The 19,518-nt window shown below is 38.3% G+C and overlaps 1 protein-coding gene across 1 annotated transcript; it reads right to left on the bottom strand.

Moving 5' to 3' along the window:
* Positions 1-12,291: 12,291 nt before the first annotated feature.
* On the bottom strand, positions 12,292-17,937 carry dolpp1 (dolichyldiphosphatase 1). Its single transcript, XM_024803001.2, has 8 exons — positions 17,798-17,937; positions 17,024-17,124; positions 16,763-16,847; positions 15,582-15,681; positions 15,185-15,283; positions 14,142-14,270; positions 13,915-14,004; positions 12,292-13,515 (listed from the first exon to the last, which is right to left on the bottom strand). Exons 1-8 carry the CDS (start codon positions 17,871-17,873, stop codon positions 13,479-13,481), a joined length of 717 nt encoding a protein of 238 aa, XP_024658769.1. The 5' UTR covers positions 17,874-17,937; the 3' UTR covers positions 12,292-13,478.
* Positions 17,938-19,518: the final 1,581 nt, after the last annotated feature.

Here is a 19,518-nt window from a genome sequence, read left to right on the forward strand (position 1 = left end):
CTACGTCCACACTAGCCCGGATAGATTTGAAAACGGCGTTTTCGTCTGAAAACGCTCCGCGTCCACACTAGCGTTTTCAGTCGTTTTTACAGAGTTGCACATCCACATTGAAACGGCCGAAAACACTCACGTTCCAGTACTGCAGTAAACGCAAGAAGATTCGACCTGCCTCATTTCTGTCTGCCGCTTATTCACTTTCTGGCTCTTTCTAAATGGACTAACAATGAGGTGGAGTTGTTGCTGCGAGTAACACAAAAGTACTAAGTTGCAAAAGCAATTGAGAATTTGAAGAAAAGCTATCTGGAGCATGTACAAACTGATATTAAGCTTCAATGGGGCTGTCAAAATTGAGAGCAAACAAAACAACTGCTGTATAATCCCCTCTGCTATCTTAGTTTAATTGTTCACATGACTGCATCATATGACTAACGTGCGTCATCGTTTTCAAAAGTCTGCATTTTCGCTGTGGACGGGAGGCCAAGACAGAGAGATCAGTGTGGACGTGGCCACAGTCACAACTGCCTCCCCATATTGCCAGACGGGGAGGCGTGATTCGTTACTGAAGAAAACACATTTCTAGTGCTCTAGAGCAGTGGTCCCCAACCCCTGGGCCGGTCCGTGAGTCGTTTTGGTACCGGGTTGAGGCTCGGTTGTGAAATTTATGGTTTTCAGGATTTTTATGAGTTTTGAGCGTTATTTCTTTTCCCTTGTGTTGTGAATAATTTTTTTTTGTACCGGTACTGGTTTTATTTTGTTGTATTTATCTACAACACCTTAAAGGCTGGTCCGTGAAATTATTGTCGGACATAAACCGACAATAAACCGGCGTAACAATGGTCCAGTAGCGATGTGCTTATACCACTGCATTCAACACTTTGCATTGAGTATGGCAAGTTAAGTCTTGGATGCAGCTGCTTGGCCATGGAAAACTGCTCCATGAAGCTCTACGCTGTGTTCTTGAGCTAATGTGAAGATGACATGAAGTTTGTAGGTCTGGAGAGATTGACTTGGCAGAAAGTTGGCAACCTCTGCTAACTATGAATCTCAGCTTCCACAGACCCCATTCTGTGATTTTACATGGTCTACCACTTTGTGCCCGAGTTGCTGTTGTTCCCAATCACTTCCACTTTGTTAAAATAGCACTAGCAGTTGACTATGGAATATTTAATAGCAAGTAATTCCCTGAGCTCTTGAGAACGACTCATTCTTAAACAAATGCTTGTAGAAGAAGTCTGCATGCCTCTGTGTTTTTTTGTTTTGTTTACACCTGTGACCATGTAAGTGATTGAAACATATCAATTTCAATGATTTGGATGTTTGAGTGAATACTTGTGGCAATATAATGCATTTTTTTATCAGTAATCTAAACAAGCAGAATAGGTACTCAGAGCTAATTGATAAAAAAGCAAAACAGTCAAAAACAGCTGCTTACAATGCGACATAATGCTACCTTTATGCTACAGGGTTTCCCAGTGCTTTAAAATTTGACACCCAAGGTTTCCGAACAAGCATCACTATGTGATGCCTTGGGAATAAGAATGTGTTGGGGTTTCACAAAAGCAGCTGTAGGCTACATAAACAGATGTTTCACGCACACCAATATCTGGTATAAATAGTGCCAGACCACAGCTTGAGAACTGTACCACTGCTCTGTTTGTTCCATCCTCGAGAATATTAAAATTGCAACATGAGCTTGATATTGTGTAAAAATAGAAGTACACGTTTAGAAACTGGCCCAGGAGCGGGACCTGTCGGAGACTCTTGTCTCTTTCCCTCAGTGTTCTCTCTCTGTGTCTAAATAAAGAATAAAACTGCTGGAGGTGAGAGGACAGGTCTAAAAAAGAAATCTCAGCAATCAAAGCTTTTACAAAGTCTTTCACTTCTTAAGTCTACCAGCCATTTGTTAGATGTGTAGTGAAACTAATAGTAGACTTCAGTAACATTTAATGACGATATCAATTACCTTAGTTTTTTGTCCTTTAAATAGCGGTTTTGTCCTTGAACCAACCAACCCGTGCAGGTGAGTGTTTGTTGCCCCCAAGTGGAAAGCCTATGTAAAGACAGGGAGAGAGGTCTGGCCATTAAAAGTATTTACACGAAAATTATGTTTACTTACATAAATGATATTTACTGAAGCGCATCAGACTTTTTAATATTTGTACTTCCATTTTATGGTAATTCATCCTATTACTACACTACATTTAAGATGGGAATGTATTTTTATTCCAGTTACTCTTCTTCCATTTACCACGAAAGCTTCCATCAGTTACTTCAGTTTCTATTCAAACAAAACAAAATGAGATGCATTTAATTACTTTATCAATTCATTTATATCTTGATTTAAATCCCTATTGTATTGCATGTAAAAAAAAATGCATTAGAGCTGTAAAACATTCTCTCCGGTATTTAATTGCAAATCAGTTATCATAATTTTAGTGCAGCAACATGCCATAGTCTATCTTCTTAGAAATAACTCCCCAGCCTGCTTAAATCACATTTAATTAAAGCAGGCTGAATAGCCAGCGATGCATATGACAGATGATTTTGACTGCACGAAATGAAGTTTTTACAGCTCTATTTAACAGGTAGAGCTAACAGCTAGAGAAATTTCTTTAATAAATACACTCGTGTGAAAATGAAATTTCTCCCTGGACTCTGTGTGGTCCTGTGGAAAAAACAGAGTACATCCTTACTGCCTCCATAGGAATTAAGTATTTACATTTTGTATGTAATTTTAAGATTCTCTTAGATTAAGGTCCCCCATTCACCACACAGGGACCTCTGCCCACTTAAATGGGGAACAAATGAATATATGAATAAAGTCATTCATGTGATATTTTCTGAATGTATTTTTTACAAATAAATAAATAAGCCAAGTTCATTTACATCAGATTGAGTTGAGCTCAATTACTTTGTTACACTTTTGAGATGATGTGACTTACAGCAATCTGATACCAGTGTTATCCTTGATATAAAACTAATTATATCCCGACTGCTTCCATACAAAATAAGAAGGTTAGTAGCAGCCAGGTACTGCTAATCTAATTATTTGATTAATTCATCATCAATAAGTACGAGCAACTCTGTAAAAGCAAAGGTTTTTGCAGTTTGCTGGCTTGATGCATTCAGATGTGTGTTAACCCAAATACCACAATCTTCCCAGGAGTGGACATTCCCAGAAACTCATTCCAAGATCAGACTGTCTGCAACAGAATTGCTGAAAAAGACAAGAATCAAGATCTTACAATCCCCCAGACTCCAATCTGATTGAAATGCTGTGGTGGAACCTTAGGACGGCTGTATTTAAATGAATGCCTTCACCTCCGTGAACTGAAATTTCTACACAATAATGAAAAATACTCATAAAGTCATACAGAAAACAAATACTGCATGCTATTGCTGCTAAAGATGGTTCAAGATGCTGTTGAATCTTCATTTTTCGCTTTCTTTTTACCAACTAACTTTTTTAACACTAACTTTCTTTTTCATTCAGCTATAGAAGAATTTGCACCACTAGACACTAAAATGCCCAGTAAGTCAAAATTAGCTCCAGTTTGATCAGTTAGACTGGTCAAATAGTTCTCCAACAACATTAAAGCTGCTGAAAGTGGAAAGAATAACATTGTTTATCTGCTCATATCCTACCTATCGAGGACTTGGACCAAACAGGCAGGAAGTGAACAGTTCAATGTGCCGGAAGCAGAAAAATAGGCAAAATGTGAAAATCATATTGTGAGGGCTGGACACCAGGATGCTCAAAACAGCAGGTTGTTGGGAGTTTCCTGTATCCAGTGATGCACAGTGGTTTTGGTTGTATTATGTGTTCCAGTGCTCCACAAGTGTTGTGTCTGCCCATAGCTTCTCAGTGTGCAGTACAGCAAGAATTTATACACCTGCAAGATCTTCTGTTTGAAAAATAAAACAGAGAGTTGTGTTGTTGTCATCCACAAACTGGAAACAAAATCAGGATAATCAAATCAAACCAACGTGAGGGTGAACTTTCGCCATATTTTCTCATACTGTATTTCTCATGCACTGGCTGTATATCAACTGACTTATGACTTAATCAATGAACCCAGTGAGCTAGGATTAAGACAGTCGCTCCCAACATATTAAACACTATTGAACAAGAAAAGGAGAAAAAGAAATCCGTGTGAGGAAACGAGCAAGTATACTGCCAAAGTATTTTGTGAAACACTTAGATTTTTTAAGGTGATATCAGTCTTGTTGTGGTATCTGGACTATATATCAAAGATGGACAGAGCCATCACCCAGTGATTTTGGAATTCCCTTTTTCTTTAGCATTTTGGAGGATGCTGTGTTAGTATTTGGGAGCTACAAGTTACCATATTTAGATGAGAGGCTGGAGTTCTTATCAGCTATTGTTAGCAAATATAGTTTACAAGCAAATTTCAGAACTGTGCAAGTGCAATGCACAGAGACAGAGTATTAAATGGGATTTCACTCAACAAATCTGAAGCATAAAATACAGTGGCCCTGAAAGGTCATATCCACTGCATTTTTTTTTTTCAAAAAACATCAGCAAATGAAAAATGCGTCAAAAGCACACAAAAAACAACAACTTGGAAAACACAGTGGGAGTGGTTTTTGGAAGACAATAACGTGACAAGCTAATAGTAAATGGCTAATGTCAAACGTACATACAGTATTATATGAATCACATGATTAAAACACACATTAACTTGCAGCTTTTTCTCTGTCACAACACCAATGAATCCTTTGCTTCTTTTAAGTGTGTAAGTGCAATTCTTCACAGCTGTTCTGTCACATCAACCTCTCCCAAAAACACTTCCACTGTCCTTTTTGTTGTATTTTGTTTTGGGGGTTTTTCTTTTTCCATTGTGTTTTATTTAATTTAACTGTGCCACACAGCAGGTGCAAATTGGTGCAGTGTTTGTGTTTTGATTGGTGGTGAGTTCCAATAAACCTGTACTATCTTTGTGTGTGTGACGGCAACCTGCTCACTGCCAATGTGCGCTGGGTGCCATCTAGTGGTACTCATTCAACAGTAAAGTCAAATATAAAGCATACAGAATACATAGGTTTGTTCCATCATAGCATGTAGACTGAATTATAGTTGTAGTTAGAGCATATGTTATCTAAATGCTGAAAATTACCTTCATTAGGTATGCAAATAGAGGAAAACATACAAAATATACTAAAAATCATTATTTCCATTTTTCCTAGAGACTGAATCCTGTTTTTAATATCCTTAAACCCGAGCTCCTGTTTGCAATCCATTTTTAATTTCTCCTAGCCATTTGTGATTTGCTGAACCTAATAAGTATATATACTAAGCTTCTTCTATGAGCAGGAAGTTATTACTTTGTTCCATAGCAGTCACACATCTCTAAGTAATGGGGGTCCACATATGCAGTCATCGGGTTCTTTCACAGCATAACACAATAAAGTCAACATTTCCCAATATGAGGATACAAAGTTTCAATACAATGAGACACACTAACTTCAATAACTGAATTTAATTTATTTGGCAATCAGACATCTAAGCAAATGATTTTACTTTTTTTAAAGGAAGATACCACACTGTTCTAAACCAAAAATATCCAGCAACAAGATGTATTTGGGATTGATGTTCAAGATGAAGATAAAGTATTTGGCTTCAATAAATATTGCAGTTTGAGTGTCTAATAATTATAATATATATATATATATATATATATATATATATATATATATATATATATATATAAAATTTTGCTGCTAATTCATTCTTCCTATAACTATAATATGAATATAGGGTTAAAGTGTTGCTATGATTCTTTGCATGAACATCATTATTTATTCCTTGTTGATCATAAAACTGTGAGTACATTAGGTTTTAGTAGGACATTTTGTTCATCTCCAAAGCGGTCTTTCATGCTTCACTCAGATTGTGCTCCAATCTGCTGTTGGTATTTCTGGGTATGCCTGTTTTCAGTCCTTGACAATATTCCCATCTGTGGAGGATAGAAAAAGTTTTTTCTTTTTGTTTTTTTGCTGACAAAGAGAGTAGCCTTCTCTGTGTTTGACCTTTTCTCTGAGCATACTTCACTTGTCTTTGCCATTTTTTGCAGTTTCATTCTACTATCCAGTTCCAAGATCGTCCAATTCTCAGTAGATATGTTCTTCTAAATTTATGCTGTTGCCTTTCAGAAAGTTGTCTTTCTGTGACAAATTCACTTACCTTTATTTATTATTTAAAAATGTAAACTCACTGCATGCCTCGAGAGAGAAAAAATAACATTAACTTAAACATAATATCTACATTTTGTATATAATGTAAAGATTTTCTTGTATTTGGGTGCCCCACACCACACAGGGACAGGAACACTGATTTAACTACCATTTAATAAACTCATTTTGACGTTCATTTAACTTGTAATTAAGTAGAGCTTCTTTGCCTCGTTACACTCTTGGGTTCATACCAGTGATACCAGTGCTACAGCTGATACAAAACTAATTACATCCTGATTGCTTTCATCAGAACTAAGAGGGTAAGTAGCAACTAGGCGCTGCTAATCAAATGCACCTGATCAGGAAGTGTAAGCTCTGCTATAAAAGCAGAATCCAGGTCTGGAGCATTCAAGTGTGTGTTCACACAATGCCATAATCTTACCAGGAGTGGATGTCCCAGCAAATTCACCCCATGTTCAGACTGTGCAATGTCGAGAAGCTGGCAAAAAGCCTAAAAGCTTACATCTCAGGCTCTATAATGCTGAGTCGGCATGTTAAAGTTCACTGACAGTGCAGCATACAAATGAGACCAAAGTGAGGATGTTTGGGGATGATGCTCAGCACTACATTTGGAGACAACCGAACATCTCAACTTAGCACCAGCACTTCAAACCAACTATCGAGCACAGTGGTACAAAGCAAATCTACAACAGAACTGCTGAAAAAGAAAAGAATCGAGGTGCTGCAATGGCAGAGTCAAAGTCCAGACATAGACCTGACTGAAATGCCGTAGAAGGACCCTAAGAGAGCTGTGCATCAACAAGCCAACGCAATATTTTAAGGAAGAGTGGTCCAAAATCCCTCCATAACAATGTAAGTGACTGATAAATTCATACAGAAAACAAACACTGCACGTTTATTGCTGTTTATGGTGATTTTACAAGCTTTTTTAAGCCCTGTGAAAACTTTTTTTCAAATGACTGCATCAACCTTAAGTAATTCTTACTAAAAACAAATAAGTTAATCTAACTTGCCTCACTTTCTGGGGCAGCTGTGGCTCAGTAGGTACAGCAGGTCTTCTACTAATTGGAAAGCTGACTGCTCCAGCCAAAGTATCCTTGGGAAGGATACTAAACCCTGAGTTGCTCTCAGTGTGTTCATTGCAGTGTGAATGTTAGATAGAAAGCACTTAGTTTAGGGTATTGACATCACCCCACCAGATGGGCGGCGTTGGACATACTTTTTTTTTTTTTAAGTGTTACGTGCTTAAATTGACAGAAGAAAGTCAGAAATCTACTCTGTCATGAACAAAATTGTGTATTTTTCACCAAAAATGTAAACCTCATTTTGATTTATTGGGTTAATAACACTTATCCTTGTGCCATTTTGAAGTTTCGAGTAAACCATTTTTCAAAGAAGGGGAGTTACAATATGTATATATTCAGTTTTAGAAATCATATTCAGTGTTAATTGTAGCGTTAAGTGTTAACGCTAGCTTATATTCATAAACACTGCCATATGCAAAATTAGGGTGGCATTAGGCGTGGCCACCTCATGCCACCACAGTAAATCCGCCCTGATGGGATCTACAGTGACCTTGACCTCAAGTTCAAGGTCGGAGGTCAAGAGGATTTTGAAATTGATTCCATAGGCATGTCTACGAGGAGGCTGAGGGGTAGCACTGGTGGTCGCCGGTATTTTAAAGGGGCGATTTATTTCAGTAGGACATCACTTATGTAGACTGGTTGTAAATGCTTGTTTTACACAGTTTATGTAGCAAATTAAGGATAATAATAAGCCTTGTGGACTTCACTGAAATTTGCTGATAATTTAACTGTCTGAAGACTCTTTGGAATCACTGTGTCAAATCATGGTACGACTCTTACCATGTAAATACTGCAGAAAGGGAAAGGAGCCTTTATAAGCTTCTTGATTTCTTTAAATCTGAACAGAGATGTTGAACAGCTTCCATTGCCAAGACAGAACACACTCAAAGTTGCTGCCAACCTCCAGTGAGATTACACACTGTAATTCTTGCCAGTGTCTGCTGGCACAAATGTAACTTGTCTGAAAGTAAAAATCTTACAGAAATGTCAGCTTAGAAAGATAGCCATTGTGTTTGTTGTAATAAATGTTGAGGCAGCCCTTTATTCACAGAAGCCTGGTTAGCTTTTAAAGGAGAAAGAAACCAAATCAGGGGACAAATACAAATAAGCTTGTAAAATACAACCAGTAAACTTGATTTATTCTCTGTCCCCCCTTTTTTTTTTTATCATGTTCAGATTGTGCATACAAATAATATTTATGCTTCCGAGCACGCCACCATGTGATTACGTCATTTGTACAGGAATGAGGAGCTTGACATTTTGTTTGTCTCGGTTTCGCACAGCCACAGGTTGGCACAACTCACATGTGTCATTAGCTGCCATTACAAAAGCAAAATGCCAGGCTAACACGACACAATACAAAGCCTCGCTGAAATCGGTACGTACCATTTATACATATCAGCCAGCCGTTAAGCGATTAACATGGCACACAAGATCCCAACAAATCATTCCACTGTGGAGGAGCTGAATTACACAGCTGCTTACTAATCTAACTGGGGCTGCTGTTTGATTAGCAATTTAATTTGTTCTCCGGGGAACTAATTAAAGCGCACATCAGTAGGTGCGCAGAATCCACCCCCCGCACCCCCAAAAAACAAACAAACAAAAAGGCTGGAAATGCATTAGTCTGAAGCCATTTGTTCTCCATGAATATGCTGGGCATTGTAGTTTTTAGCAGGACTAAATAATGCATTTGTTTGGGACTATTTTCATCTGTGGACTGATACATTTTTGGCGATGCAAGTATTCACAGCGGCAGGATGCTGTATGTAGGATTTACAACAATGTTCATGTTTAGGCTGATGAACACGTCAACCGATGTGACAGTGGTGCATAATGGTTTTGCAACGTCAGAGGGAACAACAGAGGATATTTACAGAGTGGTCTATAGAAGAAATTTCATGTTGATTATTGTCTGCACAAAGAGCAGAAGCCTTCTTAAGAGCTCTTAAAACATGTTTTAATATAAAAACAAATGTCAAATTTAAGAAGTATCAAAACAAGCTGTCGCAAATGGTTGATACACGGAGTATCCTATTACTTCGGGGTCAACTTTAAGATTCTGGTTTTGACTTTTAGAGCTCTGGATGGACAAGCACTGACATACATCAGTGAACTTTTTCATCAATGCATCCCCAACAGGTCCCTGAGGTGATGTAATCAGGGCCTGCTGGCTGTACGTCATACAAGGATGAGAACGGGATAAGCCTTTGCATCAGTAACCCCCCAAACTCTGGAACTCCCTCCCACTGAGTTTGAGATCCGTGGACTTGGAAACATCTCATCTCTTTTAGCTTTTTTTGTTTTTTGGCAAGGTTGTTTTGTGGGGAAATCCCAGCAGATCAGCACTTTCTGAAAAACTCACACCAGCTGGTCGGGTTTGAACAACCACTTAAATCACCTTTCTTGTCCATTTTGATGTTCTGTTTGAACTTCAGCAGGTTGGCTGGACAAATATGAACTCAATAGAAGGGTTTAGTAGGATGAAAAAAGTTTAAAACTCAATCATTACTTTCAATGTGGTTTAATAAACAGTTTGATGATCCTGTCAGTACAAAGGCAGGGCATCTGACAAGAAGTAGTTGTGGTAAAAAAGTGAACATGTAGACTAAATACGCAAAGGTGGGAGTGCTGGAAAAGTACACAAGGGCAGGAATTGGAGATGGTGAGTTTTTAAAAGCAAAACAGGAAACAAACTTAAACTTAAGATGAATAATTATTTTGCATCATCTCATTTCCCCTTTAATAAATAGGCCCAACCAGCTTTTTCTTCCTAAAAGAAACTATTTTATCTTTCTCCTGTTTGAGATAGCTGGTCACACGTTTAACATTATTAACCGCTTAAAAAACAGAAGTCTGGCTGAGTTGATAACAATAGTGCCGAGAGGTTTCTGTTTTGATTTACATTTCTTTAAGTTCAAGATACCTCTGTGACTCTTAATTCAAGAGTTTGATGCCTTCATTTTTTGATGAACTATGAAGAACCAGAATTAAACATCTGACATATTAGGAGTGGAGACTGACCAAACAGCTCTGAGCCATTCCTCTGAATCACATCCAAAGAGTTTTTCTTCAGGAGTGCTTGCTGCTTAACTGAACAGTGCAACACAGAAGTAATAGCTTGAAGGAACAGAAATAGACTGCAGTCTTCATAATTTAGGCTATTCTTGTTCCCGATGGGTGTTTGGGGATAGCCTGAGGTAGGACCTGAAAAGTGAATCAAAAATGGAATGGGTCGTTTAAATAGGGCAGACGTTTCTTTTGAGCCGTGCAAGTTGTGAGGATATGCCTGAAGTATTTTCTCAGCAGTGTTCAGCAGTCACTTTGGGGAATAGAGGAAGAGAAGTGCATGAAGTTCCCTTAACAAGACAGAGAGCTTGTTCGTTGTTTCAACTAAACAGACGGATGCATGGATTTGTCACCAACACTGGGTCATATCGTGTTAACATACGGTGCATGTTTAAATTCCCCAGTCTCTGGCAAATGAAGCAAAAAACTGAATTTTAACATATTTTCCACAACAACGTTTCACTGTCATTTTACAGCAGAGTAAGGGGGACTGGGGAAACAAGTGATTCGTTTGAACATGTTAGAGTGATGACACTGATGATAGTGTCAAGGATGCTTTCAAAACTGATCGACTCATAAATAAATATATCAGTACTGTCAGATTTTAATCTATCCAGCAATAAAATCTGAGAAGCATGTCATCAGGACTGGCTTCATTTTACAGCATGACAATGATCCCAAGCACACTGCTAAAACAGTAACAGAATAGCTGGATAGAAGCGACACAATGGACCACCACTGGTCACAGATTGGCCTCCCCAGAGCATGGACCCCAACATTATTAAAGCAATGCAGGACCATCTTAACAGAGAAAAGAACAAAAGGTAGACAAAATCAAAAGAAAAGCTTTGAATGTCCAACAAGAAACCTGGAAAACTATTCCTTAAGACGAAACAAAGCTGAAAAAAAGTTGCCCAAGAGAGCTCAGGCTATGTTGGAGAATAAAGACGGTCGTACCAAATATTGACTTTCAGACTTGCTGGAAATGTGCAAACTGTTTTTGCCTTGTTTGCTGCATTTCCATGTATGTTTGCAAATTTCAATAAATCACTGCACATTTAACATTTTCCTAGCAAAATTTGCAATGACACGTACTGTGTGTGTCATTGCTTGTAATAGCTTCAGCCAAGGTTATGCCTTTGGCATCATTTGCATGTGTGTCATTATGTCTGCAAACACAATAGCTTGAAAAGTTTTGAGTAAATTCTGGTAAAACTTTGTAGGCTACAGAAGAGGTTCAGGGCCACTGGAAAAAGTGAGGATGTTTTTTTTTTTTGTTTTTTTTCTGAGAATGCTGGAAAAGATGTAGCAGTCCAAATTGTAAATTATAACCAAGCTGAACTTTTTTTTTTTTAATGCATTTTTTTTTCTTTTAAACAGAGTAGTGTTTGTCTTATTGTTTAAGTGCCGTAAATATGCTACAAAGTAAAATTTTATATGTAAGCAATGAAACCATTTTCCACTGATCCATGGTCACAGTGGGGTCACTACAGCAGGTAGCTGTTCATGTTTGATTTGGCAACTTCACACTGGCCTTGCCCTTCCTAACTCAACCCCAAAGGGCTGGAATCAAACCAGCAACCTTTTGCTAGTCAAGTGAATGTGTTAGCCATTACAAGGTGTCACTATATTTCAAAGTAAGACATTTGACCATCACTTGTACATAAACACATTTTTATTCAGCCTGATATAGGTTACACATGGAAAAAAAAAAAACCAAGATACGAGAAAAAACAAAAACAAAAAAAAACAAAACAAAACAAACTATAGATCTACTTCCCTTTGTGGAGCTAATGGTGACACTTAAAAATCAGCTTCGGCGCTCACTTGACAGCTTCCAACATCAGCTGCCGCAGGCTTTGAGGAATAAGCATAATCACATGCTGCTACTGACCTGAGGATTTTTTCCTGTCTTGAGAGAAAAAAAAAAAAAAAAGTCCACCCTCAGCACTCATTTTCTCACTATCTGATATGGAATGTTGTGTTGGGAAAAGTGGGGAGAAGGAAAATTTTAAAAAGGGTCTCCGCAACTGCAGAAAAGACCTGAAACTTGCTGAAAAAAAAAAAAAAAAAGAAAAAAAAATTACAAATCCCAGAATTCTGTTCCCAGGCTGCTACTATGCAAGAGGCATTAACAAAACACCTCGGTCCAAAGTGTGTTCAACAACAAAAGAATAACTCAAACCCACTGCTGTGCCACTTAAAGGTTGATATGAACAGAAACCATAACTTATAGCTTGTTAGTTCAGAAGGTTCATTAAATTTACACTGCTTACAGATCAGCTTTGGAGTCTAATATCATTATTATGAGGACTGGCAGAGACACAAAGCAAAACCCAATGAGGGAAAAAGACAGGGAAGGTCATTCATGATACTTAACTAGTGTTAGTCCTATTTTAACTTGTAAATTTAACAAAGTGCAATTTCATATTTATACTACATCATAACCAATTTTAGAAACTGTTCATTCTCTAGTCTATAACAATGAAAAATGGTCGACTCCACATCACCCCTAACAAAGCCATAATCAACCCACCCACCCCACCAGCTATAGTATCCATCAGAATATTTCTTTTAAAGGGAAGAAAAAAAAAAAAAAAAAAAGGAATCACTAAGTACATGCTGCAATGACGCCCATCAATCTGTTTGAAACTTGAGCAAAGGCTCCTGTAATTGGCCCCTTGAAGCTCTTGCAACACACCGTTACTGTCAGCGCGAGTTTATAGTTAAAATATATTAATCTATCATTAAATAGTATGCCTCTTACACAGTCTTGCATGCACTGAAGAGCATTTTTAGGCAAGCTGTACAAGGAGGAGAGGCGTGGGGACAGACTTGCTCAGGCTGTAGGCTCCGGGCCAGGTCCAGGCACTCCTGCCACCTGTAAATATTTTTTTTGTGTTTGTTTGTTTTTTTGCCCTTTACTCCTTTGCAACCACGTCAGTCCAGATGATGGTTCTCCAGTGTCATTTTTGTGTTTACTTTTTATGCCATTTTTTGGTGGGTGGGGGGGGGGGGTTGAGTGAACATTTGTTTGCGTCTGTAAATGGGAATGTATCTGTGTGCACGTGTGGTCCTAAACTCAGTTTCACAAATGAACTTTGTAGATCACTGAACTTTTGTTCCAAGCTTTCGTTGTCTGTTCCTGGAAGGAAAAAAGAAAAAAAAAAAGAAAATTAGCAAACTCAAAATATTAGGAGACCCAGTCATATTTAAAGCACCAAACATTTCAATGGATCAACGGTCTTGCTAAGCAGGGAGCTACGTGACATGAATATTTTTGTCTCAAGCTCTCAGCGCTACTGAAGTTGAACTTAGCTTTGAAAGTGCTGAACAACACTCCTGTCAAATTTTCATTCAGTTAACGGCACAGTAGAAAGAAAACAGGAAGACCTCTAAATGTGTCACGTCTAATTAGCAACGAATTATTCCTGGCTTGCCAACATGTTAGCTGCTACCATCACCAAGTGTTTTAGTCAGGCCTCGATAATCACAGATGTAGAAAAGCGAGTGAAATGCCATTACCACCACCACAGTATCTTACCGTGCCTCTGATCTGGTCACTGTGTACTCAAACCACAAGATGTTTGGGATCAGGCTTGTGTCTCGTACCAGGAAGTACTCTGATATTGGCCTGTGAATTGTTTAAAAGAAAGAAAAATATGAACATTAGACAATAGATACTAGACCATTTTCATGCAACTCAGGCAGAGGATGAGTTGCCCTCCCCTGTGACACATGAAGGAAGCAGAAAATGAGAGAACTACTTACCATGCAGCTATTTTGGGGAATATTGGTGTCAGCACCTCTTGTGTAATAAAGAACCAGATTATGCCAATCGTACTACCGGCCACTCCACCGTAGAAAACCTGGCTCCAGGTGTGATACAACAAATAGACTCTGAAGAATGAGTAAGTAAGTAAGAGAAAAGAAGAAAAAAAAAAATCAAAATGCATTTTAAACCATTTCAAAGTGTTATCGGCTCAGCAAAAGTGATGCTGTTACAAAGGAAATCAAGTTCTTTGCAAAGTGTGAGCAGCCTGGTCAAATGTCATCTCTGAGTTTTACACCCACTACTGACATTCATGCTTCACAAGTTGAGACAGTTAACTTAAGTCCTTCATTTCATCAAATAATTGCCACCATCTAATTTAAAAAGGTCAATATCTCAATTATTTATAGAAAAGAGAACATAAAAAGCCCTATAAGAATATACAAGTATATCGAGTGTTGCTTATGCAATTTCTGGCAGAAATGCCAATACAGAACCACTGAGCTCTGCGTCCCCATCACATCAGTAATGGTTGCCAATTCAGGTCAAAACTTCCTTGACTTTAAATCGACTTCTGTTGAAATAACGCGTTTCTCCCTCCCCCCCAAAGATCACCTGCGAGGGAAGCAGCTTCACTCTGTAACTCTACTGAACAGTCATGAATGGACTAAAGTCCTAAACATACTCAACAAATAAAGATGGCTCATGAAAGTGCAGACTTGAATGGGCATCTGTAAACAGAGTACAGGCATGTAGTCTAGTGTCACAAATGATCACATAACATGCTGGGAACCTCCTGAACCAGCAAAAATAAATAAATAAATAAAACAACCTTCCTGTTTATCATAACAAGGGCCAAGAAAACAGTTAATAAGAAAAAGGGCAAGGATGTGGTGTACAGTGCATGCATAAGACCTATATAATGAGGGTCAACTTTAGTAAAACAAGTACTAATATTACTGTTTGTTAGAGTACTCTTCTATGAACTTCAGATTTTAGCAATGATCTGGGATATGTGCAGAGGATAGGGATTGGATTTTACCTGCTGTATGACACTGATAAGGCTATGCCCAAGAGGATAATGGACAGTATGTGTCTCCACAGAAGGTCCACACATCGAGCATTGTTCGTTTGATGCATTCTGACGGGGAAAAAGAATAAATAATAATATACAGCAGTTTGGCACATTTTAAAGTTAAGGTGGAATAATTACTGATAGCCCAAACCATTCTTGTAATGACCTCAAATAACCAAACTGAGCACCAGATGAAAACTAGAAATGAAATGCTTGTTTGAGATGCACACAATACACATTGCATGTTTGCATTAGTCCTACTGCTAGACTAAATTCACTTTGTCAAGTAGCTGCTGCAATTTGAATTATTTCACAACTATGTTTCTATCATTAAACTTCCCCACACAACAACAAAATAACTCACCTTAAATAAAGGAAAAGAAAGAAGTAAACAACAAAGAACCAGATAAGCTGGGAATGACTGGAGGGCATCCCATACTCTGTGTGCACGGTTGTGTGAGCCCCTGCAGAGAGACAACAGAATCTTATAAACATTAATTTACAATATTGGTTTTATTTACAACAGTTCGGCTATGACAAACAAAACCCAAAAATTATTCAGTTTTTTTTTAATCATGCATAAAGAAAACAATTAAATGCTCTTGTCCAAAAACCTGGAAGAAGAGGGGAAAAAAACAAAAGAAAACAAAGCCATTATTATCAGCCAATAAAACGTTTCTCCCCTTCAATGAAGTATTCATCAACCAAAAGTATAATACCATGTGTCTAACAATGTGTACGTCCCACTCTTAAACAGATGGAGCATTGGCACAGGATTTCTGGGTCAATGGCAGATGATCCCCTGGGTGCTGTGGGGTGGGGTCTTTTAGTGAGCTTTTTCCAGTTATTCCAGCAAATGATGATGATAGAATCCTGGGACATTTGGAGGCTGGATATGGCCTATTATTATGTTCCTGAGGAGTTTTTGTCAAGTAGTGAGGTTAGGACAAAATAAAAGATGGGTGTAGCCACTGGGCCACATCTATTATGTAGCCTCAAACTGAGTACTTTCACCAAGAGGATAAGGCAGGAGTGGCATGTTAGGTGGACTGCAACTACAAACTAAAGAGAAACGCCATCAGCCCAATATTCTCCATTTAATGAGGTGACCAGTGGTTTTTGTGTTGTGGCTGATCAGCGTATCCAGTGCAGGCACTGTTTTGGGTTTAGTAAAAGAATAAAACTACTCATAAAGCTGAAGTGGATATCGGCATTTTCTACAGGTACTTCTATTTAGCTCTAATTCAATATTTGACAAAACAAAAAAATTTTGGACGAAAAAAAAAAATAGATGCTATAAGCCAATTTTTATATTAAATTGGGGCTCTCGAATCATCTTGATGCCATCATCACACAGTTCGGAGATAAAGAGATAATAGCAAGATAAATTTGTAGTCTCAGGTTTCAGTGCTGTGCGCCTGAATAGATATTGTGGTTGATAGCAGAAGATGAACTCTAGCTACCGTTACATTTTTGTAATGCTTGCCCAACCCAACCTGCTATACATAAAAAAAGAAAAAAGAAAAAACTTGTTCCTTCACCCACCTGCGCATGGGCGCGGCTCTCTGAGAATGTGCTTCAGCAGCCAGTTCACTCCTTCATTCAGGAGAAGCCCTCCAAAGAAGGAAATCTAGTTTTATGAGAAAAAAAAAAAAAAAGGCAATGCATGAGTGTTTGCATACTTCTGCCCTGTCTGACAATGCTGATCAAGTTCCTGTGAGACAATTGACAGTTTCACAGGCGGACTTTTAAATATTGTGCCCTTTCTAAAACCACAACTTTGTCAAGTACATGTGCAGGACTCACCGTGTGCAGTTCCCGTTTAAACACTATGAGTGTAACAAAGCCCACAAGAATTGCTATAGGGATGAGGCTGATGTAGGCCAGCAAGTGTCCCGTCAGATCATCTAAAACACATTAACAGATTACAGATATTAAATGGCACATAAACAGTAGAAGTCACTGGTGGGAGTGACAAGTTGTGTCTCTCAGTGAACCCGGATGACCAAGACACTGTGGCTACAAGAAGGAAGCTGGTGTGGTTAAGTAGCTAAGCCATATTTAAACTAACAGAGCACATTATTGGGTGCAACTCAAACATATACGTGCAATGAGATTCAGTCACACTGATCAGTATCAGGCCATGGGACTAGCTAGTATGTTAGCTACAATGCTGGCTACAATGCTTTCCGAGGAGTACCAATTTATTTCTACTGTAGTCATACCTTTTTTTTCCTATTTTTTAAATACTTGAGTTTGGCCAAATAACCGTTACAGTACACGGCGTATTAGCAGAGAGCGGAAAGAAAATACCGAAGACGATATAAAGACAGCTAGCAGGCTAACTAGCCTTCATTGTGGACATTGTGACAAACTGCGCATGCGACGCTGTCTCACAATTTTGCAGTCCGGGTTACATTTCCCGCTGTGTTGCTGGTTCTACAGCAGCTCACAATTTGGCAGCAACACCGACGGCCGTGTTCATTCAGCAGCAACAAAACACGCACTGCCCGAAAAATTACACAACAGCCAGTGTCGACAGAGCTTCAGCAGACACATAAAGACGCTAAGTGTACGTACCCTCGGGGAACTCTACGTGTGTCAAAGATATGGACCGCCATCGAGGTGGTGCCGAGCACTGCTCTTCCAACGCCATCTTACCCGGACACAACCGGGCAGTCCCACAGTGAAACGCCCAGACACGTGTCCAGCCAATGGAGAGCAGAGCTCAGCACTTAAACGTCCCCTGACAGTGGAAGCGACGACCAATCCCAGCAGCAATCTGCAGACGAGCTATTTTGTCCATAGAGAAGAATTATTGAATGAATAAAAAAAAAAACAAAAAAAAAACGGGCCGCCTACATTAAAATACCAAAAATGCACTCATTCAAAAACATGTATGATCTACAATTGTCTTAATTAATTTAAGGCATGAAATTAATAATAATAATTAATTTAAGGCATGAACCCAGACTATTGCTTACCCCTTGAATAACTGACCTAATTTGCATCTGAGATTTCTTTGTGTGTTAAAATATGAATTAATTTGAGCCAAATTGTCAAATGTCAAAACATAATTTAGTACTCTTAAGCTAACCTTTACAAAGGCTAAGGTATAAATTATCCTTACAGGAGACTTGATAAACTGTGACTAATACTGTATAGATCCATTATAAGCCACTTAAAAAGTGGAACTGTCATTCAAAACTAATTATAGGGATACACTGACGTTAAGATTTTAAGGTAAACACAAATGCAAGTGGTCTGTGGATTTGTTTGTTTTTTAATATTTACTTGTGTTATTTTACTTGTTTTATTTGGAATAGATGCCTACTCCACCTTGTGTCCAAGAAGCAGATTATTTAATTTTTTTTTTAAAAACTGAAGTGTTTTGAAATATTTGTACATTTAGCCTTCACACAACACATAAATGTCATCTTAATTGCTAATAGGTGAATGGCAGGGCCAATATGGGGGTATCAGTGCATTTTGAATTAATTTCATTACTGATTAAGATTAATTTGAGCCTTTTCACTATCCTACACTTTACTGGCCCGCCATCATTCCTGAACAATGTTCAAAGCCAGAAGGGTTTATTTGAGAATATTAAACAACTAAACATGGGCGTAGCTTTCTATTTCTTGACCACAAGGGGCAAATCGCTGTGGTTGCAAAAAGACTTTAGTCCTACAGAAGTCTGTGGGAAAACTGCCTTCAGCTCTAACCCCTGTAAACACTTTCCTGATGATTTTATGGGCTCAGTCATTCCTTTTGTGTCATATTTGTGTCCATTTTGCAAATTTTTATCATTCTAAATGTCAGGAAGCCAGAAGCTCAGTGACTTATGCCTTGGAATTAACCAGCTGTTAGCCAATGAAGAGTGCAGCGGTCTTTACAAACCAGTCAGTGGTGCCAAGGTGCTGGGTAATGCTACTCCAGCACATAGGTTCCCACATTAACTATAGATGACCAGTCTCTTTCAGGTTATACGTGTGCAATATACAATAATGCCACACTTGCAGGGGACGTGCTCATGCCAAGGTTATTATAGTTAAATAAAGCTGAACTGAAAATGAAAACTAGATGTGAAAAATATTTTCCTTAACTAAAATAAAAACTAGATTTTCAAGAAAAGCTAAAAGTCACTGAAACAATTTTGCAAACAAACTAAAATAAAAATACTAATACAGAGGGAAAATTTGTTATCATAATTGAGCTGATGAGGCTTTAATAGACATGTTTATTGAAATTTTGGATGTCTAAAAGACTGAGAGTCAACTGCTTTCAAAAAAGTTCAGTTT

This window comes from Maylandia zebra, linkage group LG7 (assembly GCF_041146795.1).
Source record: "Maylandia zebra isolate NMK-2024a linkage group LG7, Mzebra_GT3a, whole genome shotgun sequence".
NCBI lineage: Eukaryota > Metazoa > Chordata > Actinopteri > Cichliformes > Cichlidae > Maylandia > Maylandia zebra.

Coding starts and splice junctions, on each gene's coding strand:
- dolpp1 (XM_024803001.2), bottom strand. CDS start 17,873: ATGGCGTTGGAAGAGCAGTGCTCGGCACCACCTCGATGGCGGTCCATA. Junction 16,848..17,023: donor TTAAACGGGAACTGCACACG/GTGAGTCCTGCA, acceptor TCATAAAACTAG/ATTTCCTTCTTTGGAGGGCT. Junction 14,271..15,184: donor TTATCAGTGTCATACAGCAG/GTAAAATCCAAT, acceptor CTCATTCTTCAG/AGTCTATTTGTTGTATCACA.